Here is a 25,240-nt window from a genome sequence, read left to right as displayed (position 1 = left end):
CCCACTGCGCCACTGGGGGTTCCCGTGTGTGTTTGTGTATGGATAGATAGATAGATAGATAGATATGTTTTAAATAAATAAATAAATGTTGTTACTATGCTTTCCCAATTTAAAAAAAAAAGAAATCATAAAGCAATGGACAGAGATTTCCTTTTCCTAAGTACTTCTACACTGTAGCTTTAAGGCAGTTTGACATCACTTTAACTGCCCTGACTCAATGCTTTGGAATGGTGAGAATTGTAGTTTGGTGAGGCACCAGCACTCTTTTGCAGAAAAGGCTAAACTCTATGTCAAACTACAACTCCCACAAGTCTTGAGCCATCACACTTAAAGTTGCATCAAACTGCATTAATCTTATAGTTTAGAGCCAACCTATCAATTGCCTGTGCCGTTTATATTCCATTCAGGAAAAGAAACCTATTGCTTTGTTATAATAACTGTCCAGCACTTGCTATGGTGAAGCTAGGACTATAATGAATATACTATAGTAAAGGTAAAGGTAGTCCCCTGACATTAAGTCCAGTCATGTCTGACTCTGGGGTGTGGTGCTCATCTCCATTTCTGAGCCGAAGAGCCAGCGTTGTCCGTAGACACCTCCAAGGTCATGTGGCTGGCATGACTGCATGGAGCACTGTTACCTTCCCGCCGGAGCGGTACCTATTGATCTACTCACATTTGCATGTTTTCGAACTGCTAGGTTGGCAGAAGCTAGGGCTGACAGCGGAAGCTCACGCCGCTCCCTGGAATCGAACCGGCGACCTTTCGATCAACAAACTCAGCAGCTCAGTGCTTTAACCCACTGTGCCACTGGGGGCTCCATACTATAGTAGCAAGTGGTAATTTCATGTTGTAATTTGCCCTGACCTAGTTTTACTCCAAGGGAGGCATCTAAGGAGAAAATTATCCCTGACAAGTACCACCTCTCTTTGCAGTAATGGTGCCTCATGATTTATTATCATTTAAAACAGGGGTGAGGAATTGTACAAGGGATGAATGAGCATTTTCCACCCCATGATCTTGGATAGAATTGTAAAAATACAATTATAATACAATCCTCGTACAAATTTGTGGTGCAAATATACCTGGAATTCTCTGTATAGTTATTGCAAGGAAGGGGAGGTGGGATAGATACATATACAATGATGCTTGGTGTGGAGCAAGGAACTGTTATTGTTGTATGCCTTCCAGTCATTTCCAACTTACGAGGGTTGAATGAAAAGTAATGCCTCCACCTTCGTAACTCCTCAACAGATGGCAGTACTAGTATGCGGCAGGTACTGGCTTGTTCAGTAGACTCTCCTCTACAGTTCCATTTTGGTGGGAAGCCTTAGCATTGAATGGTTGTGTTGTTAAAGTTAGAAGTATGGAACCCTGCGCAGTCAGTCAGTCAATGCGACTTAAGCAACATGCTTGACAGCAGAAGGTGTCACCCCCAAAGGAAATTAATCAGAGAATGCAAGCTGTTTATGGTGATTGTGTTGATGTGAGTACTGTGCGTCGTTGGGCGAGTAAGTTTAAAGATGTTGAGGTGGTAACATCTGACTTGCATGACAAACAAAGAGTTGGACGTCCTGTGACAGCAACCACCAAGTTTCACAAGCAAAAGTTTGCTTTTTTGTTTTCCTTTTGCTTTTCTCTAATCCTAAAATCAACCTTAGTCTTGATCTAAGAAATATTTGGTCATTTTTGCCTGTCCTTGAACCTTTTGAAGCTGTTCAACTCAGGCCTAATGGAAAAACTAGAAATAAACAAACAGAATTAACCTGAAGGACCACCCTTCTAGGACTGTGATCAGTGTCTAGTGGAAGTTGACTAGAGTTATGTTGGAGTTATGTCACATGCAACTCCTGGAACGATTCCATCAGCGCTGCCTCCGGAAAATCCTGTAAATCTCTTGGGAAGACAGGTGGACAAACGTCAGCGTGCTGGAAGAAGCAAAGACCACCAGCATTGAAGTGATGGTCCTCCGCCATCAACTCCGCTGGACCAGCCACGTTGTCCGGATGCCCGACCACCATCTCCCAAAGCAGTTGCTCTACTCCGAATTCAAGAACGGAAAACAAAATGTTGGCGGGCAGGAAAAGAGATTTAAAGATGGGCTCACAACCAACCTTAAAAACTCCGGCATAGACACTGAGAACTGGGAAGCCTTGGCCCTTGACCACTCCAGCTGGAGGTCAGCTGTGACCAGCAGTGCTGCAGAATTTGAAGAGGCACGAATGGAGGGTGAAAGAGAGAAGCGTGCCAAGAGGAAGGCGTGTCAAGCCAACCCCAACCAGGACCACTTTCCACCTGGAAACCAATGCCCTCACTGCAGAAGAAGATGCAGATCAAGAATAGGGTTCCACAGCCACCTACAGATTCACAAGAATTCTGATCCTGGAAGACTATTCCACTCGGCCAACGAGGGATCACCTAAGTAAGTAAGTAAGTAATGTTGGAGGACCTAGAGTTTTCTAGAGAGACCATATTAATCTAATCCATAAATAATCAAATCAGTAAAAGTAAAAGCTACATGTGCAAAAGGCCGACTTTATAGGCCTTAACATTTCTGATTATTCTACCTATGGATTCTGGGATATGAAGTCTGACACGTCTGATGGGACCGAGATTTCCTTCTGTCAAGGTAAAGTTTCAGATGGCATGTAGGCAAACATTTCCTCCTGTTCATTACTAGAGCTGTTTGGCAATAGAATATGCTGCTTCAGAGCCTGGTGGAGTCTTCTCTGGAGGTGTTTAAGCAGAGGCTGAATGGCCATCTGTTGGGGATGCTTTGATTGTATCTTCCTGTATGGCAGAAGGGGATTGGACTGGCTGGCCCTTGGGGTGTCTTCCAACTCTAGTATTCTATTATTACTATAAATCAATGGGGAAAATGCAAGGGCAGGTTGCAGAGTTGGCACTTGTGACAACCACAGCAATGTGCACCACCTATTGTGTCTATCTTTGTGATTCAAAACAAAATGGCAACAGAGAGTAGCTTTTATTTCTGTTACATTGTCAAAAACAGCAAAATTGTCACGTTTACAACACAAGACATAATTTTTACTTAACAATGAGTGTGTTAGAAGACAAAGCACCAATGCAGGCAATAAATACTTTAATTAGGCAGATGAATTCTCCACTTGAGTTTCATGGACATATCCTGATTTGGCTGCACACTTAATATCATGGGCTGTTTTATTCTTTTAAATTCAGGAAAAATGGTTAAGAGCAGGCATGACATTCGAGTAGTCTCTTTACACCCGTGTCTTTAGCAGGATCTGCAAGAATTAGTAAATGATGCCATAGTCTTCTGCAGATCCAGTGGCTGTTAAAGGCACGGGAGCAAAATAACACACACAATTAGTTGGCATCTTCATACTGCAAAACCGCATTCCTTTCTGAAAGGAGGTGAAACTGTTATGTCCTTTTTAATGAAAGAAAAGCTAGTCATGCTGGCAACTTGCTTGAAGGAAAAGGAAAAAAGTCACTGTAAAATAAATGTAAATAGTACAAGTCAAGAAATCCTGGACACAAATACAGCGAGCCCTTGGTTTCCACTGGAGTTTGATTCCAGGATACCAAATCTGCAGATGCTCAACTTCCATGACATACAATGGCATAGTAAAATATCAGTGGTTCACAACCTTCCTAATGCCGTGACCCCTTAATATAGTCCCTCATGTTGTGGTGACCCCAACCATAACATTATTTTTTTTTTTGCTACTTCAGAACTGTAATTTTGCTACTGTTATGAATCATAATGTAAATATCTGATATGTAGGATGTATTTTCATTCACTGGACCAAATTTGGCACAAATACCCGATTCACCCAAATTTGAATATTGGTGGGGTTGGGATGGGAGGATTGATTTTGTCATTGTACCATGTAAACCGCATTGAGTCGCCTGTCAAGGGCTGGAAAAATGCGGTATAGAAATAAAGCAAATAAATAAATAAATAAATAAAATTTGGGAATTATAGTTGCTGAGATTTATAGTTCCCCTACAATCAAATAGCATTCTGAACTCCACCAATGATGGAATTGACCATAATTGGCACACAGAACTCCCATGACCAACAGAAAATACTAGAAGGGTTTGGTGGGCATTGACCTTGAACTTGGGAGTTGTAGTTCACCTACGTCTAGAGAGCACTGTGGACTCAAACAATGGTGGATCTGGACCAAACTTGGCATGGATACTCAATATGCCCAAATGTGAACAGTTGTAGAGCTTGGGGAAAACAGACCTTGAAATTTGGGAGTTGTTGCTGGGATTTATAGCTCACCTACAATCAAAGAAAATTCTGAACCTCACCAATGATAAAATTGGGCCAAACTTCCCACACAGAACCCCCATGGCCAACAGAAAATACTATGTTTTCTGATGGTCTTTGGCAATCCTTCTGACATCCCCTCTTGACCATCCCAGAGGCCCTGACCCTCAGGTTGAGAAACATTGCCTTATATCAAATGACAAAATCAATGTTTGCTTTTGGATTTTAAAAAAAGTATTTTCAAGTGGTAGAAGGTTGAATTGTGGATGCCGATATGGAGGGCTGACTGTATCCCCTGTTTAGGAAAACCCTATGAAGTCCATCGTGTTGTCATAAAGTCACAGCCAACTTGACATTGGATCACCGATCTGCCAATCTTTCCTTCTTTCCACTTGTATGGATGTGTCGGCCATCCATACAAGTGGAAAGAAGGAAAGATTTGCAGATCGGTGATCCAATGTCTGCTCCACATTTTAGAACAGCCTTATCCAACATGGCAGTTCTAGTGCATTTGGGATATATGCAAATTGCCAGGACGAGGAAGGCAATTTAAAATTATGAAAATATTACATATGATGCTTTTGAGTAAACAAATGGAACTGAACACTAGAGGGCAACAGGAACAACCCAATGAATCATTTTATGTACATCCAATAGTTTCTTTAAAAACTTATGTCAGTTCAACAAAGTAATACATTATGGTCATTGCAACACATTGCATCATGTTAAGATTAACTGGTTAATTACAAATTATTGACTATCAACAATAATGAATCAATTCTGAAAGCCTTATCTTCCCAGCGCTGACCTGTGTGTATAGTTTTACAGCCCTTCACGCTTCAAAATTCTTGCTCTATGATTCCACTTTAACTGCTGTGGCTGTTTCATGGGGTATCCTGGAGTTGACAGTTTAGGAAAGGATGTCTAAAATTCTTAGCCTGATTTTTTTGTCATGCCAGAAGCAACTTGAGAAACTGCAAATCGCTTCTGGTGTGAGAGAACTGACTGTCTGCAAGGATGTTGCCCAGGGGATGCCCGGATGTTTTGATGTTTTTACCATCCTTGTGGGAGGCTTCTCTCATGTCTCCGCATGAGGAGCTGGAGCTGATAGAGGGAGCTCATCCACACTCTCCCCAGATTCGGACTTGCGACCTGTCGGTCTTCAGTCCTGCCGGCCCAGGGGTTTAACCCACTGCACCACCAGGATCTCCTTCAAACTATCAAACTATCCTAGAATTCCATGTCATGTTGCCATGTCATTCAAACAACGACTTAAATCTAGAAACAATTTTCTAAGATCTACAGAGACACTCGCTGGAACACCTCAGCAAGCGAGAGTCCAAAAGTGGCAGGCTCAAACCCCGAACCTCAACCAATGGCTGATACCAGATGAGAGACTCTCCCCTGGGCACACAGAGGACTGGGCGATTTGGAAGGCGCTGAACAGACTGCGCTCTGGCACCACAAGATGCAGAGCCAACCTTCAAAAATGGGGCAACAAAGTGGAATCCTCGACGTGTGAGTGTGGAGAGGAGCAAACCACTGACCACCTGCTGCAATGCAACCTGAGCCCAGCCACATGCACCATGGAGGACCTTCTTGCAGCAACACCAGAAGCACTCCAAGTGGCCAGATACTGGTCAAAGGACATTTAATCAACTACCAAACTCAAAAATTTTGTTCTGTTAGAAATGTAATATAATTGACTGGTTGCCCTGACACAAATAAATAAATGTCATTCAGAGTAGAATCATAGTGGTATAACTGCAAAGTGTGACATGGCACTATGCTACCATAATCCAAACTTGGCCTTTGGTGAAAAAAAATACAATTTACACCTCTGTAATTTGGAAAAAGAATATTATGATGCATGTGATGCATTATTATGCTTTAATTTTTCTACTCAGCAACATGCCTTGGGTTTCTGCATGTTCTGTCCTTCCCTCCCTTTTCTCTCTTCTGTGCATAGATTCCTGAATCTTTTTTCACTGTTTGTTTTGGAAAAAAACCCTATATTGCACTGGCTGATGCTATGAAGTGCAACTGATAGAGACTGCATATCCCATATGGAGGGATGATGGAGGCCACAGCAGCATCTAGAGACCCATGCGTTCCTCCGGCCCTGGCTAGTATGAGGCACAGAAGTAGAGCATTTGATTTGTATCCCAAATATGTTGTAAAATAAGTCAAGAGAAAGGTGGGGCAATCGTCCTGCAGAGAAAGGAGGAAGGGTGAAAAAGTAGCAAGCTTTCAATCACTTGCCCAGGATTAGCAGGCAAATTACCTCTGTACAAGCAGAAGAGAACTGGAACCACAACCAAGTTGAGCCCTTTACACAAAGTAACTTTCTGTGATCACAGAAATGCCATTACCATTATTTTTTCCTTCCTGTCACTAGTTCACAGTTTGGAATATCTGCTCACCATGTTGACTAAATGACTCTGGGAGTTGTAGTCCACAAAAGTAACTTGTCCAAGCTCTCTGTAGAAATAACAACCATGACATAATGGTAATTTCTGCCCTGACAGTATCACATAAGTTAACGGGAGTATTAGATTGATGCGGTATATTTGATTTGTCCCATTGTTTCGACAATTGATGCTTTTCTTGCTTCAGTTTCTCGGCCTTCCTATGTTGTTTCCTTATTGAGGTAGCACATCAATAGTGTCCAATAAATTACATTGTTGACCAGCCACAACCTACTTCAAAATATATGTTGTGTCTTTTGTCCTTCTAACACAGAAGGAAAGCCTGGAGCCACACAATCCAGTCTGAGACCTGTTTTGAGAAAGGACTAAGCATCTATAAATCGAAACATTTTATAAAAGTAATGTTGGAGCTTCAAAACTTGTGGTGAGAAGAAGAGAAAAACCATCTATATAGGATAAGGAAATCCCATGTCCCTTCGCAGCTTACAAAGGGCAAAATATTTGGTTTTCACCATCCATCTTACAATGCATTTGGTTCACACAAGCTCTGAAAAAATGACACAATGGTATCTAGTAAAGTCAGCATCATCCCGGTGGAGTGTCAGATATCCTTACATATCCCAAGCTGAGACACTAACAGTTTTGGGAGAGCAACCTTTACTGTCAAAATGCTCAACCATCAACCCATGGTGAGCTGCCCGTCCATTCCTCTTTGGGAATAATCCTGCTTGCAAAAGGCTGCTTTGGCCGGATTCAGAGGGCTGTGCCAAGTCACTGCCTTGGACTTCAACAAAAATCCGATTACGTGGCCCAAAAAGCAATCCACTGTTGTTCCTGTCTGAATAGGTGTCTTTATCCCTCTTCTCCATGAAGCAGAGCTTAAATTTGAAGGCCTCTTGGAATCCTCTCCGGAAGTTCTCATTGAAATACCCATAGATGATTGGGTTAACGCTGCTGTTAAAGAAAGCCAGCCAGTGAGCAAAGGGGAAAAAATAAACTGTAATGAGGTTCAGTTGATACTCCGTTAGGTTCCCATAGTCTGTGAGGAGCATTAAAGTCCATAGGGGCAACCACGAGAGAGTGAAGAACAATGCCACAATGATCAACATGTTGATCACTCTGATTTTCCTCTTGGAGATCCTTCTCCCCTCAGTGTCCTCTGACTGTGAGCCACATATGGGTGCAGATGATTTGAACAGTTTGAAGGCAACACGAGTGTACATTATAACAATAGAAGTGAAAGGAGCGAGGTAAATGTGAGAGAAAAGAATAGTGGTATAGATCTTACGCATCTCCTGGTCTGGCCAGGCTTCCCAGCAGGAGTAGAGTGGGTAGGAATGGTTGAAGGCATCTACCATGAAGTGGTAGTCAACCCTGGTGACGGTCAAGGTGACTGCTGAAGGGCACATAATTATCAGGGCTAAGACCCAGATGATTACAATGGTGATTAGTGCCTTCTTTAGGGTTAACCTCTGCCTGAATGGGTACACAATGCAACGAAACCTGGAAGAGAAAGAAAGGGCCATATTTATTTATTTATTTATTTATTTATTTATTTACTGTATTTGTATACCGCCTTTCTCAGCCATATCGGCGACTCAAGGCCGTTTCCAACAAAACAGTATACATAGTATCACAACACAATTAAAAACATTACAATTACATAAACCACAAGAGCAATAAAAATAACATCATTGGCGTCTCCTTATTGTAAAACATTGTCCAATTCCATCGTCAATCATCGAATTCCTATATCATTTATCCATATCCGTTACTTTGTGTTTGTGAATGCTTGCTCAAACAGCCACGTTTTGACTTGCTTCCAAAACGTTAAAAGGGAAGGAGCAGATCTGATCTCTCTAGGGAGGGCGTTCCATAGCCGGGGGGCCACTGCTGAGAAAGCCCTGTCTCTCGTCCCCGCCAAACGTACCTGTGACGAAGGCGGGACCGAGAGCAGAGCCTCTCCAGACGATCTCAAAGTTCTAGATGGTTCGTAAGGGGAGATACGTTCGGACAGGTAAGTTGGGCCAGAACCGTTTAGGGCTTTAAAGGTTAAAACCAGCACTTTGAATTGTGCCCGGTACCAAACTGGCAGCCAGTGGAGCTGGCGCAACAGGGGGGTTGTATGTTCCCTGAGAGCCGCTCCAGTTAGCAATCTGGCTGCTGTCCGTTGGACCAGTTGGAGCTTCCGGACAGTCTTCAAAGGCAACCCCACGTAGAGAGCGTTGCAGTAGTCTATATGGGATGTAACGAGAGCATAGACTACCATGGCCAAGTCAGACTTCCCAAGGTACGGGCGCAGCTGGCGCACAAGCTTTAATTGTGCGAATGCTCCCCTGGTCACCGTCGAGACCTGGGGTTCCAGGCTCGGCGATGAGTCCAAGATCACACCCAGACTGTGTACCTGCGTCTTCAGGGGGAGTGTAACCCCGTCCAACACAGGCTGTAACCCTATACCCTGTTCGGCCTTACGACTGACCAGGAGTACCTCTGCCTTGTCTGGATTCAATTTCAATTTGTTAGCCTCATCCAGATCATCTCAGCAACCAAACACCAGTTCAGGACCTGAACAGGCTCCTTAGTAGCAGGTGGGAAGGAGTAACAGAGTTGGATGTCATCCACGTACAGATGGCACCGTACCCCGAAACTCCGGATGATCTCCCCCAGCGGCTTCATGTATATGTTGAACATATATTCAGCACTGGACAAGGAACAAGCATTTAGGTCATGATCTGCTATGTATCAAAAGGAGATATATATACTGAAAGGATTTTTTGTAAGCCACATCCTGAGGTGCCTTTGATAGTCTCCCCTTATATTGACTGACATTCTGGCAATAATATATGCCTGCATATGTCTTTTTTGTCATTGCAGAGATTGGTATTCTCTTCCTTCTTCTGCAATGACCAAAGCCTCCCCAAGTCATTGTTTAGCTGCTTCAGCCCTCTCCAACAGCCATGCAATGACTGGGGGAGAAGAGGAGGAACTGGAGAAGCATCCTGTAACCAGACACAATTCTGGCATTATGTATTGTGATCTCCAGAGAAATCCTGTGGATCTAAGTAGATGATATAATCATTCACCATGTGGGTTATAGAACGTAGTCAGATGTTTCTCCAATCCTCCTTGCTCTCCTCCATTCAAAGGTTGAAGAGAACTAGAGTGGCTGAACGTTGAGTCTGGGTGAGTGGCGGGGAAGAAAAATATAATGTAGTTTATTTATTCCTTTCTTAGCCTATTGGCGACTCAAGGCGGTTTACAACAAGTCAGTATACATAATAGCAAAATACAGATTAAGCATTAAGGCAATATAATACCACAATAAAAACCAACATCATTATCATCAGCGTCTCCTGATTAAAAACGTTGTCCAAATTCCATTATCAGTTATTTCATTTCCTATGTCATTTACTCTGCATTTGTAAATGCTTGCTCATATAACCATGTCTTAACTTGTCTCCAAAACGTTAGGAGTGAGGGAGCTGGTCTAATTTACTTACGGAGGGCATTCCATAGCCGAGGGGCCACCACAGAGAAGGCCCTGTCTCTCATCCCTGCCAAACGTACTTGTGATGAAGGTGGGATTGAGAGCAGGGCCTCCTCGGACAATCTTAAAGTGCTAGATGGTTCATAAGGGGAGATGCATTTGGACAGGTAAATTGGGCCAGAACTGTTTAGGGCTTTATAGGTTTTTGTGGGTGATCCTGGAACGTAACACCCGCTATAAGTAAATGTGAGATATATATAAGTAAATGTATTATATATGTGTGTGTGTGTGTGTTTCACTTTAAAAAAAAAATACTATTCCAAAAATTTCCATAGCTAATAGGTAGGATTGTTTCTGGGAATAGCTAAAGGCAAGGAATATGCACGGCCACATTGTACTCACTGGGAAATGAAATAGTCCTTTGCCAGACCTTTTAAACTTGATTTCCTCTGCAGGCTACTGATAAACACTTCACACACACACACACACACACATACACACACTAGCCATCCCCTGCCACGCGTTGCTGTGGCCTAGTCTGGTGATCTGGAAAATAAAGTAATAGTTTCTAATATATGTAATTCCTTTATCCTTGTGGGTAAACAGTATTCCTTGTTGTTTCTATGTCAGTGTTGATATGGAGATTGTCTGGTTTGCCTACTCTGGAACATGCAACATGTAATTGTCCTTCTTTAGGGGTCCCTTTCAAATCGATGATACTATATCTGTGTGTGTGTGAATCATATCTATCTATCTATATTTATGACTGGATGGCTCTTTGTCAGGAGGGCTTTGATTACATTGTCTTGCCCTGGTGAAGGGAGTTGGACTGGATGGCTGTAAGTATGGTGGTTCTGTGTGGGAGGTTTGCCCCAATTCTGTCGTTGATAGGGTTCAGCATGCTCTTTGATTGTACGTGAACTATAAATCCCAGAAACTACAACTCCCAAATGTCAGGGTCTATTTTCCCCAAACTCCACCAGTATTCACATTTGGGCAAATTGAGGATTCGTGTCAAGTTTGGTCCAGATCCATTATTGTTTGTGCTCTCTGGATGTAGGTGAACTACAACTCCCAAACTCAAGGTCAATGCCCACCAAACCCTTCTAGAATTTTCTGTTGGTCATGGGAGTTCTGTGTCCCAAGATTGGTTCAGTTCCATCATTGGTGGAGTTCAGAATGCTCTTTGATTGTAGGTGTGCTATAAATCCCAGCAACTACAACTCCCAAATGACAAAATCAATTTTTTGAGTGAAGGACATACATTGGGTTGTTAGGTGTATGCTGTCCAAATTTGGTGTCAATTCATTACATTTATATATATATATATATATATATATATATATATATATATGAACCTGTTTCAGGAGATTCATCCAAATGTATTTTCACTGTGTAATTAAACTGTGGGAAATTTTGAATATTCTCATATAATACAGCCACTTGGATATATCTGTATTAAAAATTTAATATCGTCCCCTTCAGTTCAATTTGAACTGTCATTCTTGGCATTCTTGTCCCCATGCAGGCATTTTAGATCAGACTGGCGTTCAGGCAACTGTTATAGCCAGATTGTTTGAAAACCAATCCATATAGGAAGCCAAGCAGAAAGTGGCACAGCTGTCTATAAATTGGCACAGGTCTGACAAAGCCGCAAGACAAAATATGGCTGCTATCTCTGCACCTGTTACCACCAGCAAACGAAAAATAAATTAAGTTCCCCCTTTTCATTTTTAATCAATAACATCTTCACTTTTATGTACAGAGAATACGGAGTTGGAGATTATGATGTTCTAGAGCAAGCCTGCACAACTTGAGAGTAATAAGGTACCAAAATTTGATAGTCTAACCTTCTTGGGCTGCATAGTTTTTAGCACCTCACTTTCCAAGTAAGATATACTTAATGATTAATTAGAATAGTTGTTGTGGGCCTTCAGGATGATCCTATCACAGAGTTTTTGGTACTTCTCCATTATCCAGGAGGAGGCCACCAGGGGGCACTAGAAAGACAAGGATAGTCCATTTTATGGGGTAGAGGTTGGGTTGAAGGAGAAAAACTATTTTCTCCCATTTTCCTGTTATTCCCCCCACCCATGTCCCCATAGTGCAGTGCTTCTCAACCTGGGGTCCCCAGATGTTTTTGGCCTACAACTCCCAGAAATCCCAGCCCGTTTACCAGCTGTTAGGATTTCTGGGAGTTGAAGGCCAAAAACATCTGGGGACCCCAGGCTGAGAACCACTGCCATAGTGGATGTAACCCTAGTTTATAATATGGGAAGAGGGGAGAAGGAGTAACCAGCAAAAATGGGGGAAAATTGTTTTCCTCCTTCAACTCCCCTCAATGGATTATCCTCCTCTCTCTAGCACCCTCTGGTGGTCTCTGCTTGGATAATGGAACAGTACCAAGTTTTCTTGTCAACTTTGTCAACATCTGAGGCTGAGAGAGTGTGACTTGCCTAAAGCCACACAATGGGTTTAGAGCCATAGTTCAGGGTTCAAACCACTACACCATGCTTTCTGAATTCTACCTGACTTTCTTTCTCCCTTTCTTGTTTTTCTTCCTTTCCTCTCTGTTTCCTTCCTCTTTCTTTCTTTCTTTCTTTCTTTCTTCTCACAAGCTTGTCTTGTGGGCACAAGCGAGAAAGCCTTCTCCTCTGTGGCTTCCCAACTCTGGAACTCATTACCTGGAGAGATCAGGAAAGCCCCTTCTCTAGAAACGTTAAAAAAGAACCTTAAAACCTGGCTCTTCCACTGCGCCTTTGGTGAGTAGATGCACATCATGACACTATTGCTCCCCTCAACACTTCTGCCACTGGAGTACACACCCTCCAAATGGGAAGTTTAGTTCCACAACCCTGTGTGTTTTTATGAGCTCCTTGCAAATAACCTGCTCCTATTTTTATCTCATTAGATTTTTTAATCATTTTATCCTGCACATGTGGCCTGCCCACTGTTATCGTGGGTGTGTTTATTGGAATGTTATTTTGTTACTGTGTTTATACTTTTTTTCTATGTAATTTTGATGATGTTGCTTGTTTATGTTCTGGTTTTATTTTGCTGTAACATGTTGTCCGGGCTTGGCCCCATGTAAGCCTCTCCGAGTCCCCATTGGGGAGATGGTGGCGGGGTATAAATAAAGACTATTATTATTATTATTATTATTATTATTATTATCCCCTCCTCCCCCTATCTTTTTCCTATGTCTTTTTCTTTCTTTTTCTTCCTTTCCATACTGTTCCACTATCTGGACGGAGGGCACAAGGGGGCACTAGAGAGAGAAGGGTAGTCCATTTGGAGGGCGGGGGAGTTGAAGGAGGAAAACAATTTCTCCCATTTTTGCTGGTTATTACCCCTTCCCACTTTCCAGGTATGTAGCCAGGGGGAGGGCTTAGGGGGCTTCAGCCCCCCTCCCCCCGAAATTCTCATGGTGGTCCGCGAGAAGGCCTTACTGGTACATTATTGAAACTGTTATGTTTATTCATATCATGATCTGATCACCATGCTCAATATATCCCATATGCATGGGGGTATTGGGGTAACGATACAAAAGGTTTGCTAGGGTAGACCCTCTTTCACTCAGACTCAGCCCCCCCCCCCCCGAATCAAACTCAGCTCCCCCCGAAACAAAATCCTGGCTACGGGCCTGCCACTTCCCATTTCATAAACCAGGGTTGTTTCTATGATGGGGACATGGGTGAGGAATAACAGGAAAACAGGGGGAAATGGTTTTCTTCCTTCAACCCATCCTCCACCCCCATAAAATGGACTATCATTCTTTCTCTAGCGCTCCTTTGTGGCCTCCGACCAGATAATGCAACCGTAGCTTTCTTTCTCCCCTCCTCCTTCCCTCTCTTTTTCCTACCTCTCTTTATTCATTTCTCCCTTTCCTTTCCTTTCCTCCTTCCTTCCTTCCTTCCTTCCTTCCTTCCTTCCTTCCTTCCTTCCTTCCTTCCTTCCTTCTTAAGGAAACTGGAGATGCAGACTTACCTTTCCACTGCTATGGCCACCAGTGTGAAAACGGAAGCTGAGACAGACATCCCTTGGACAAGCCCACTCATCTTGCACATGGCAACGTCAAATGGCCAGCCTGAAATGATATGCAAGGAACCACAGCAACATATTTATTTATCTAGTTACCAACCGAGAAGAATAGAGTCCAAAACTGAAATGACGACATTATGCTGGGTCCATAGTTACAGTAGGCCCAATAAAATTGGTGAGACTTATTTGATTGATCCTCCAGCCAGGATTTGGAGAGGTAAAGACCCCAAAAGTGACTTACCCAAGCTCTGATTTAAATGGAAATAATCTTATTTGAAATGTAGATTAACTTAGCCATACAATCAGGGACCCATTCAAAGTAGTAGTAGTAGTAGTAGTAGTAGTAGTAATGATAGTGGGAAATTAACATGCAAAAATACTGTAGGACTTTCAGATCCAGACTGACAAAGTTTTGGAAACTCAATACACCAGACATCACAATTGTGGGGAAAAAAATGTTTGGATTATTGATGTCGCCATACCAGGTGACAGTCGCATTGAGGAAAAGCAACAGGAAACACTCAGCCGTTATCAGGACCTCAAAATCGAACTGCAAAGGCTCTGGCATAAACCAGTACAGGTGGTCCCAGTGGTCATTGGCACACTGGGTGCCATGCTAAAAGATCTCACCCGGCATTTAGAAACAATAAACATTGACAAAATCATGATCTGTCAACTGCAAAAGGCCACCTTACTTGGATCTGTGCGCATCATTCGAAAATACATCACACAGTCCTAGACTCTTGGGAAGTGTTCAACTTGTGATTTTGTCATACGAAATCCAGCATATAGATCTCATTTGCTGTGACATATTGTGTTTTTGTGTCAGTAAAATAATCATAATAATACTTTAAAACACACCTTCTCTCCCCAAAGGGACTTAGGGCAGTTTACAAGAATAATAAAGTGGCAAACATTCAATGTCAAAGCCAAATAGATAATCAAAACAAAACATAGAATGAAATAACTCGATATAACTTATAACAATCAAGCAATAATTAACCTGGTGAACATAAAACATGAAAAATCATACCATTTAATATACAATACCTTAAAAGCACAATGTAGTATAATATAACATATAGTGTGACATATCAGAGAGCAGAGATAAATATCCGTTATCAGAGCGGGAGTATGTAGCATGCTACTCCTCCTCTCTATAAGCTCGCTTACACGAGTAAGTCTTTAGAAGCTTTTTAAAAGGAGGGGAGAGAGGGTGGCATTTTAGTTATTTCGAGAGGGAGTTCCAGAAGGCCCCCTCTCTCGTTCCCACCAGCCGTGCTTGAGACAGGGGTGGGACTGAGAGCAGGGCCTCCTCCACAGACTGGTGCTCATGATTTTATCTCAAGGCGGTTTCCAACAAATCAGTATACATAAAACATAATATAGATAAAAACATTATATAGTATTAGACATCACAAAAGCAATAAAACCAATGGTTTTTACAAGGAGATGTGGTTTTTCAAATAGCCTGGGCCTGAACCATTTAGGGCTTTATAGGTAACGACCAGCACTTTGTATTTAGTCCAGAAGCAGACCGGCAGCCAGTGGAGCTGCCGTAACATGGGAGTTGTTCACTCCCTGTACGACACTCCAGTTGGTAATCTGGCTGCCGATCTCTGAACCAGTTGGAGCTTCTGAACTATCTTCAAAGGCAGCCCCGCGTAGAGAGTATTGCTGTACTTACTTACTTATTTAGGCGATCCCTCGTTTTCCGAGGATGATTGTCTTCCAATGTTCTTGTGGGTCCGTATGTGGCTGTGGAGCCCTATTCTTGCTCTGCATCTTCTTCCGCAGTGAGGGCATTGGTTTCCAGGTGGAAGGTGGTCCAGGTGGAAGGTGGCTTGACGCGCCTTCCTCTTGGCACGTTTCTCTCTTTCACCCTCCATTCGTGCCTCTTCAAATTCTGCAGCACTGCTGGTCACAGCTGACCTCCAGCTGGAGCGCTCAAGGGCCAGGGCTTCCCAGTTCTCAGTGTCTATGCCAGAGTTTTTAAAGTTGGCTTTGAGCCCATCTTTAAATCTCTTTTCCTGTCCACCAACATTCCATTTTCAGTTTTTGAGTTCAGAGTAGAGCAACTGTTTTGGGAGACGGTGGTCGGGCATCCGGACAACGTGGCCGGTCCAGTGGAGTTGATGGCGGAGGAGCATCGCTTCAATGCTGGTGGTCTTTGCTTCTTCCAGCAGGCTGACGTTTGTCCGCCTGTCTTCCCAAGAGATTTGCAGGATTTTCCGGAGCTCAGGCGGTGCTGTATTTCGGTGTCGATGTTGACTAGCATTGCTATAGTCTAAACGGGAGGTAACCAAGGCATGGATTACCATGGTCACTACAGAATGATAGTGCTATAATTCCACTTTAATGGACTGGGCATTTGAAATTGTTTATGAATTCTTGAGTTTCCCGGAGTGGAATAAATTACCACAAGTTTCTATGGTGAATGAGCCCCTGCTAAATATTTGTATACATACACAATGTGTATATATATATTTAGATAATGACAGGGAGAATTTGGATTTACTACTTTAAGCATCAGAAGCCAAATCTCATCTGCCTTTACTTCACTTATCAGGGTGCTTTCCAATACCAATGATCACTTCGGCTCAAAGTTCTTTCAGAGTTGTAAGTATACTCTCTTCAACCTATAATGTTTGCAGTTGCCTCTAGATGTCTCCATCCACCATAATATCACATCCTCCTCCTTTTCTGATGAATTGGTCATCTTTGTGCTTAGCACTGGCTAGCTGAATTCCAAAGCACTGTTATGCCATTTAGGTACTTTGGGTGGAAAAAAATTCTTGGGTTATACACTTCTTCCGGTGCTTTTCCTCTACTTTTTTTTTGTTTTTGCTTAGAAGCACTAACAGTTTGTTACTATCTTTTTTGCCATTTAGTTAAGGGGTGGCTATGCTGCTTGAAGAGAGTGCAAATTTTGCTTTTCCAAAAATGTTTCATAGGCCCTGTGTGCATATTGTATAGCCTGTCGACTATTGGTGACCCCACGATTCCCTTAAGCCCCTTCCACACAACTGTAGAAAATCCCACATTACCTGCTTTGAACTGGATTATATGGCAGTGTGGATTCAGATAACCCAATTCAAAGCAGATATTGTGGATTATCTGTCTTGATATTCTGGGTTATATGGCTGTGTGGAAGGGCTCTTAGGCAAGGAATACTTAGAGATGATTTGTCCACCGGAGCCCCCGGTGGCGCAGTGGGTTAAACCCCTGTGCCAGCAGGACTGAAGACCTACAGGTTGCAGGTTCGAATCCGGGGAGAGGCGGATGAGCTCCCTCTATCAGCTCCAGCTCCTCATGCGGGGACATGAGAGAAGCCTCCCACAAGGATGATAAAAACATCAAAATCATCTAGGCGTCCTTGCAGACGGCCAATTCTCTCACACCAGGAGTCACTCCTGACACAACAAAAAAAAATTGTCCGGTTCATTCCTAAAATATAGTCTCTGGCATTTGGTATCCCATGTCGGTGTATTATGTCTTGCAAAAATGCTGAATAAATATCAAATAACATTTTTTTTAATAATATATATCATCACCTCTTTGAGTCCTGCTCTGGGAGAAAGCTGGGAAATAAATAAATAAATAAATAGAATATTTAATATGCTGATTAGGTGTCCTCTTGTCTCACAATGTATATTCAAAGTCAGCTCAGGCTGGATCTACACTACCCTATATCCCAGGATCATATGCTTGTGTTGCACTAGAGCCCCAAACTATCTTTTCACCACACACCACACAATGTCTAAAATATTCCAGTAAAAGTTTATTAAAAGACGAGTATATAAAAATCAGTAACTTTATAAAGAAGCATCAAAGGTCAAAAAGCGATTTCAAAGGAATCACAGAAGCCCAAAATCTATTTAAAACATAGTCTTCATATGGAATCTATAAACATGATAGCAGCAATCCAAGGCAAGCAGTATAAATCACACAGGAAACTAGAAACAGGAACAAACTTGAAAACTTGGATACATGAAACAAAGCCTAGGGGCAGGAACCAAGGGCTGGTTTCCCCTTGAATTCAACATTGCTCTCACAAAGGAGTGTATCAGGAGAAACCACTCAAAAGGCCTCAATCCTTCCCATAACATCACTTTGCACATACCTGCTTTCTTTTTCCTTATCTCTAAGCTATTGAGGGCCCTTCCACACAGCACTATATCCCAGAATATGAAGGCAGGAAATCCCACATCTGATTGTGAACTCAGATAACCCAGTTCAAAGCAGATATTGTGGGATTTTCTGCCTTGATATCCTGGGATATAGGGCTGTGGGGAAGGGCCCTGACAGGCCCGTAGCCAGGATTTCGATTCGGGGGGGGGGGGGGCGCTGAGTTTGTTTAGGGGGGGGGGGGGTGAGACTGAGTGAAAGAGGGTCTACCCTAGCAAACCTTTTGTATCGTTACCCCAATATCCCCATGCATATGGGATATATTAAATATGGTGATCAGATCGTGATATGAATAAACATAACAGTTTAAATAATGCACCAGTAAGGCCTTTTCGCAAACCACCATGGGAATTTGGGGGGGGGGGGCTGAAGCCCCCCAAGCCCCCCCCCCCCCCCCCCAGCTACATGCCTGGGCCTTGAGAAAGCCTAGTCTGTCTTTGTTTAACATTTTGTCTATAGAGTTCAAGATGACTTGATCTGGAAAAACCTTCATTTTCCAAATTTGTTTCAGCCTGTAACTCCATCAGATTCTCATGAGAACTGATATCGCTTTCTCCAGTTGGTTGGGAACTGCAATGTAAATCCAAAACAATTCCCTCCAAGCCACTTCCATTCTTCCCAGTCCCCCCAGGCTGAACCCCATCATTCCTTTCCTCATTTTATTATTTATTACTTATTTACAGCATTTATATTCCGCCCTTCTCACCCTGCAGGAGACTCAGAGCGGATTACAGTGTACACATATATGGCAAACATTCAATGCCAATTTTGACATACAACGTATACAGACATACACAGAGGCTATTTAACTTTTTCTGGCCGCCAGGGGAGCTGTCGCTTTCATCGTCCATCTGTGACACTGATGAAGTACTTCTGCATTCCCCGCATGCTTTTTGCTAGAGTGCTTTGCTGGAATCTTTTTTATGGCCTCATAAATTAGTTAATTTAGCTTCCCCACACAAGGTGGTACCTAATTTTCCTACTTGACAGATGCAACTGCCTTTCGGGTTGCAAAGGTCGACAACAGGCTACACAATTGGTTGGAAACCCACTCCAACCCGGGCTGGCTTCGAACTCATGACCAGAGTTGGTCAGAATGAGCTTAATGCAGCTGACACTCAGCCAGCTGCGCCGCACTCAGACTCTGACCAGGCTACAACAGCTTATCCCAGATTATCTGACAGTGTAGTCTCATATAATTCAGTTCAAAGCAGATAATATGGGGTCCAATTCTGGGTTAGAGGGCAGTGTAGATCCCGCCTCAGTCATGAAAATCCACTGGGTGACCCTGGGTAAGCCACAATCTCTCAGCTTCAGAGGAAAGAAAACCAAAACCCTTCTGAACAAATTCTGCCGAGAAAAGCCTCTGATAGGTTTTGCCATCAATCAGAACAACAACAATAGGTAGATTACAAAAGCAACTGAAGCAGAATAGCAAAGTACTACATTTGGAATTTTAAGTACGCAAGCTACACTTTTAAAAATATGTGCATTGTCTATTTGTATTGCCGACTTCCTGTGCATTTCTTTTGAGTAGCAAACAAACCTCTTCTATTGGCTATTGTGTTGCTTTTAGAAGAGCCAAGAAAGATTCTCTCTTGACTTGCTGGGTCACAATAAAGAGGGTCTGAAATGTTTCTGATTCATTCCTGATTGCTTCTCAGCTTCGCTGTTTGGAGTGGCGAAGGCTACATTGCCAAATAACAACTGTCACTCAGCAAAAAGGAGAGGAAGGGCACACTTAGAACTAAAATCTACAATTCACTGTGGGGGGAAATGGGAAATGAAGACTTCACAAAATGTACTACCAGTTTCTTTCTGCAAATGACGGATTTTAGATTTACTGGGTTGAAGGATCTGCGCTAGCTGTGGTCACAAAGGGTTTAAATACAGGCAGCCCCCACAATATAGGTTTGGTAGGTTTGTTCTTAGAATCATAGAATCATAGAATCAAAGAGTTGGAAGAGACCTCATGGGCCATCCAGTCCAACCCCCTGCCAAGAAGCAGGACTATTGCATTCAAATCACCCCTGACAGATGGCCATCCAGCCTCTGTTTAAAAGCTTCCAAAGAAAGAGCCTCCACCACACTCTGGGGCAGAGAGTTCCACTGCTGAACGGCTCTCACAGTCAGGAAGTTCTTCCTCATGTTCAGATGGAACCTCCTTTCTTGTAGTGTGAAGCCATTGTTCCACGTCCTAATCTCCATGGAAGTAGTAAACAAGCTTGCTCCCTCCTCCCTGTGACTTCCTCTCACATATTTGTACATGGCTATCATATCTCCTCTCAGCCTTCTCTTCTTCAGGCTAAACATGCCCAGCTCCTTAAGCCGCTCCTCATAAGGCTTGTTCTCCAGACCCTTGATCATTTTAGTCGCCCTCCTCTGGACACATTCCAGCTTGTCAATACCTCTCTTGAATTGTGGTGCCCAGAATTGGACACAATATTCCAGGTGTGGTCTAATCAAAGCAGAATAGAGGGGTAGCATTACTTCCCTGGACCTAGACACTATGCTCCTATTGATGCAGGCCAAAATCCCATTGGCTTTTTTTGCCGCCACATCACATTGATGGCTCATGTTTAACTTGTTGTCCACGAGGACTCTCAAGATCTTTTTCACACGCACTGCTCTTGAGCCAGGCATTGTCCCCCATTCTGTATCTTTGCATTTCGTTTTTTCTGCCAAAGTGGAGTATCTTGCATTTGTCACTGTTGAACTTCATTTTGTTAGGTTTGGCCCATCTCTCTAATCTGTCAAGATCATTTTGAATCCTGCTCCTGTCCTCTGGAGTATTGGCTATCCCTCCCAATTTGGTGTCGTCTGCAAACTTGTTGGTCATGCCTTCTAGCCCTTCATCTAAGTCATTAATGAAGATCCTTAGCAGGACCAGGCCCAGGACGGAACCCTGCGGCACTCCACTTGTCACTTCTTTCCAGGATGAAGAGGAAGCATTGGTGAGCACCCTCTGGGTTCGTCCACTTAACCAATTACAGATCCACCTCACTGTAGCTTTGTCTAGCCCACTTAAGTTGAATTTGTGTGTAAGTCAGAACAGGAATATATTTTAAAGTGTAACTTAAACAGGGGCGAATTACAGGGAGCGATCAACCCCCCTGTTTAAGGAGCTCCACTGGCTGCCGTTTATTTTCCGGTCCCAATTTAAGGTGCAGGTTATTACCTATAAAGCCCTAAACTCTTTGGGACCCGCCTACCTTCGTGACCGCATCTCCTTCCACAATCCTGCCTGATCTTCGATCACTGGGGGAGGCCCTCCTTTCACCCCTTCCCTTATTACAGGCCCGACTTGTGAGAACGAGGGAGAAAGCCTTCTCCGCTGTGCCCCCCACCCCAACTATGGAGCTCATTGCCCAGTGTGATTAGACAAGCCCCCACCTTAGCAGCCTTCAAGAAGGATCTCAAAACCCGTCTTTTCCATTGTGCTTTTGGAGAATTATCAGATAATTCCTTTTGTTGCTCCTTCCATAATGTTTGGCTCCATATTGCAAATCCCCCCGCCTGTTTGAAGGCCTGTCTCCACTACTTGGTCTCCTATGAACTTCTCCCATACAATTTTTTTTCTTTCATCCCTATCTCATCCTGAACTTTATCACTTTATCGCACATGTGGCCCACCCTTTGGGATTGATTCTGCATTGTATTATTTTGTATTGTTTTATTGCATTCTTATGTTTTTATTTCTTTAATTGTGATATTTGTTTTGTTGTTTTGGTTTTATTTCAGTGTAATGTACTGTTGGGCTTGGCCTCATGTAAGTCCCCTTTGGGGAGATGGTGGAGGGGTATAAAGTTTATTATTATTATATTATTATTATAATTCCAGCCCTATCTATCTATCTATCTATCTATCTATCTATCTATCTATCTGTCTATCTATAAAAGCTTTGAATAGTATAGGGAAGAGTTAACAACCTTGTTGTGTTTGTTTTTCTGTCTGTGCCCCTGTTCAGAAGATTTCACCGTACTTTCTATCCCAGTGATAATTGGATTTTGAAAAAAATTACTTGTTGTGGAAACAAGGATTGGCAATAAAGCTTCTGTGGATACACATTTTCCCCATGATAATTCTTTCAAGAGTGAATTTCCGGTTCTTTTATCAGGTTAATCTGGATTATATTTCCGTTTACCTTTTGAACCAGGTCTGGTTTTTATGTTTGAGTTTTGACCAGAGGCATTGCGTTTAAGTGTCTCTGTGTCCTTTTCCTTTGTTTCAATAAACTCTGTTTTGGAACTAACTCTGAGTCTGGCCCTTTAAGGTGTCTGTGATCCGACAGATGATCTGGGATAAGAAGACAACCTGGGATCTGATCCTGGAATATAGAACATTGTAGATCGAGACTCAAGAATGGGTGCCTCCAAGTGATTGCTTTTGCAGCATTTTCCAAACAAAGTATTATACAACTGATACATTAAATACACACTCAACATTTCAAAATAAAGTCTTATACAACTGATAAGACACATTTAACAGCTTCCTATCTCAATGGTGACATTAAGCACCGGCCTCCGAAGCACAAGCAACAAACAGTAAAACAGAATCTCCTCTGCTCTTCAACTGAAGAAAGAAAGAAGGGTAAAATGTGAGTGTGAGTGTGTACAAAACATGTATAAAGCTGCTGCCATTTTTTCCCCTTTGTGTGGGACTTTCCTGGCTTGCACTGCACAGGCAGCATAAATTATTATAATCTTAAAAATCCTCTTGTTTCTAGACTTAATTGGGAACACGGACAAAGAATTAAAGGCATTGTGCCTCTACAGTAGATTCCTTGGGAAACCATTTTAAATCAAATCCACAAAGGTCCACACCACAATTGTGGATGACTGTGCCCCCCCCCCCACAATTAAATCTACATTGAACTGGATTATATGGCATTGTGGACTCAGATAACCCAGTTCAAAGCAGATATTGTGGATCATCTGCCTTGAGATTCTGGGTTATATGGCTGTGTGGAAGGATCCTGTGACATCAAATTTGTGAACATCCTGCAGCTCCTCCATGATGACATTATGGCAATAGTCCTGGACAGCAATGGCTCCCAAAGTGACCCATTTAAGGTGGAATCAGGTGTCAAACAGGGATGTGTTATTGCCCCAACTTTATTCTCCATCTTCATCGCAATGATACTTCATCTTGTTGATGGGAAGCTTCCCACCGGAGTGGAGGCTCCTTCTTTGGAAGCTTTTAAACAGAGGCTGGATGGCCATCTGCCAGGGATACTTTGAATGCAACATTCTGCTTCTTGGCAGGGGGTTGGACTGGATGGCCCATGAGGTCTCTTCCAACTCTATGATTCTATGATTCTATGAAATCATCTGTCGGACAGACGGCAAGCTATTTAACCTCAGCAGACTAAAAGCCAAAACCAAGGTTATACAACATCTGTTATAGAACTCCAATATACAAGTATAGTAAATAAATAAATAATATGCTGATGACAACATCATCGGTGTGTATTCAGAAAAGACCTACAAGCTACTCTAAACACCTTTGCAGAAGGAAATGAGAAGCTCAGCCTGTCATTGAACATCAAGAAAACTAAAGTGCTCTTCCAGCAGGCACCAGCTAATCCCTCTCCAATGCCAAAAATACAGCTTAATGGTGTAACATTAGAAAATGTTGATAATTTCCGCTACCTTGGCAGCCACCTCTTCACAAAAGTCAATATTGACACTAAAATACAACACCGCCTGAGCTCTGTGAAAGCAGCATTCTTCCGAATGAAGCAGAGAGTGTTTGAGGACCGGGACATCTGTATCCCTACGGTGCTTGTTTATAAAGCTATTGTCCTCCCAACCCTGCTATACGCCTGTGAGACATGGACTGTCTACAGATGTCACATGCAACTCCTGGAACGATTCCATCAGCACTGCCTCTGAAAAATCCTGCAAATCTCTTGGGAAGACAAGCGGACAAATGTCAGAGTTCTGGAAGAAGCAAAGACCACCAGCATTGAAGCGATGGTCCTCCGCCATCAACTCCACTGGACCCAGGGGCAGCTCAACCTATTACGCAAAGTAAGCATTTGCAGTATAGTTGATTTTGTCCAAGGCGCTCTTGAGGCACTGTTGGGGGAAAACAGACCTGGACATATGCGAGTTGTAGTTACTGGGATGTATAGTTCACCTACAATCAAAGAGCATTCTGAACTCCACCAATGATGGAATTGAACCAAATATGGCACACAGAACTCCCATGACAAACAGAAAATATATATCAGTGATTGGTTGGGGGGGGGGGGTGCCAAAATACTCTTTGCTTACTGTTGAAAATTACTTAGGGCCGCCTCTGGCTGGACCAGCCATGTTGTCTGAATGCCGTCCACCGTCTCCCAAAGCAGTTGCTCTATTCCAAACTCAAGAACGGAAAACAAAATGTTGGTGGACAGGAAAAGAGATTTAAAGATGTGCTCAAAGCCAACCTTACAAACTCTGGCATTGACACTGAGAACTGGGAAGCCCTGGCCCTTGAGCACTCCAGCTGGAGGTCAGCTGTGACCAACAGTGCTGTGGAATATGAAGAGGCACGAATGGAGGGCGAAAGAGAGAAACATGCCAAAAGGAAGGCATGTTAAGCCAACCCTACCGAGACCGTCTTCCATGTGGAAACCAATACCCTTACTGCGGGAGAACATGCAGGTCAAGAATAGGGCTCCACAGTCACCTCCGGACTCACCAGTACACTGATCTTGGAAGACTATCCTACTCGGACAATGAGGGATCACCTAAGTAAGTAACACCAAACACAGTGATACTCTGTAATTGAAACTAGACCACATTCAAGAGGGAATTTCTTTGTATACCTTCCCTTAAATCTGAAT

The 25,240-nt window shown here is 42.9% G+C and overlaps 1 protein-coding gene across 1 annotated transcript in view; it reads right to left on the bottom strand.

Annotated features, from left to right (window-relative positions):
- Positions 1–5,687: 5,687 nt before the first annotated feature.
- The window catches only part of NPFFR1 (neuropeptide FF receptor 1), a 51,376-nt gene continuing 31,823 nt past the window's right edge, over positions 5,688–25,240 (bottom strand). Inside the window, exons 3-4 of the mRNA XM_060768835.2 lie at positions 14,165–14,264; positions 5,688–8,193 (exon numbers count right to left, since the gene is read on the bottom strand). Of these exons, the coding sequence (XP_060624818.2) occupies positions 7,302–8,193; positions 14,165–14,264 (992 nt within the window). The 3' untranslated portion in view covers positions 5,688–7,301. The remainder of the gene's footprint in view (positions 8,194–14,164; positions 14,265–25,240) is intronic.

This window comes from Anolis sagrei, chromosome 3 (genome assembly GCF_037176765.1).
Source record: "Anolis sagrei isolate rAnoSag1 chromosome 3, rAnoSag1.mat, whole genome shotgun sequence".
In the NCBI taxonomy this organism is placed as follows: domain Eukaryota; kingdom Metazoa; phylum Chordata; class Lepidosauria; order Squamata; family Dactyloidae; genus Anolis; species Anolis sagrei.
This window is presented reverse-complemented; position numbering and strand designations above follow the sequence as displayed.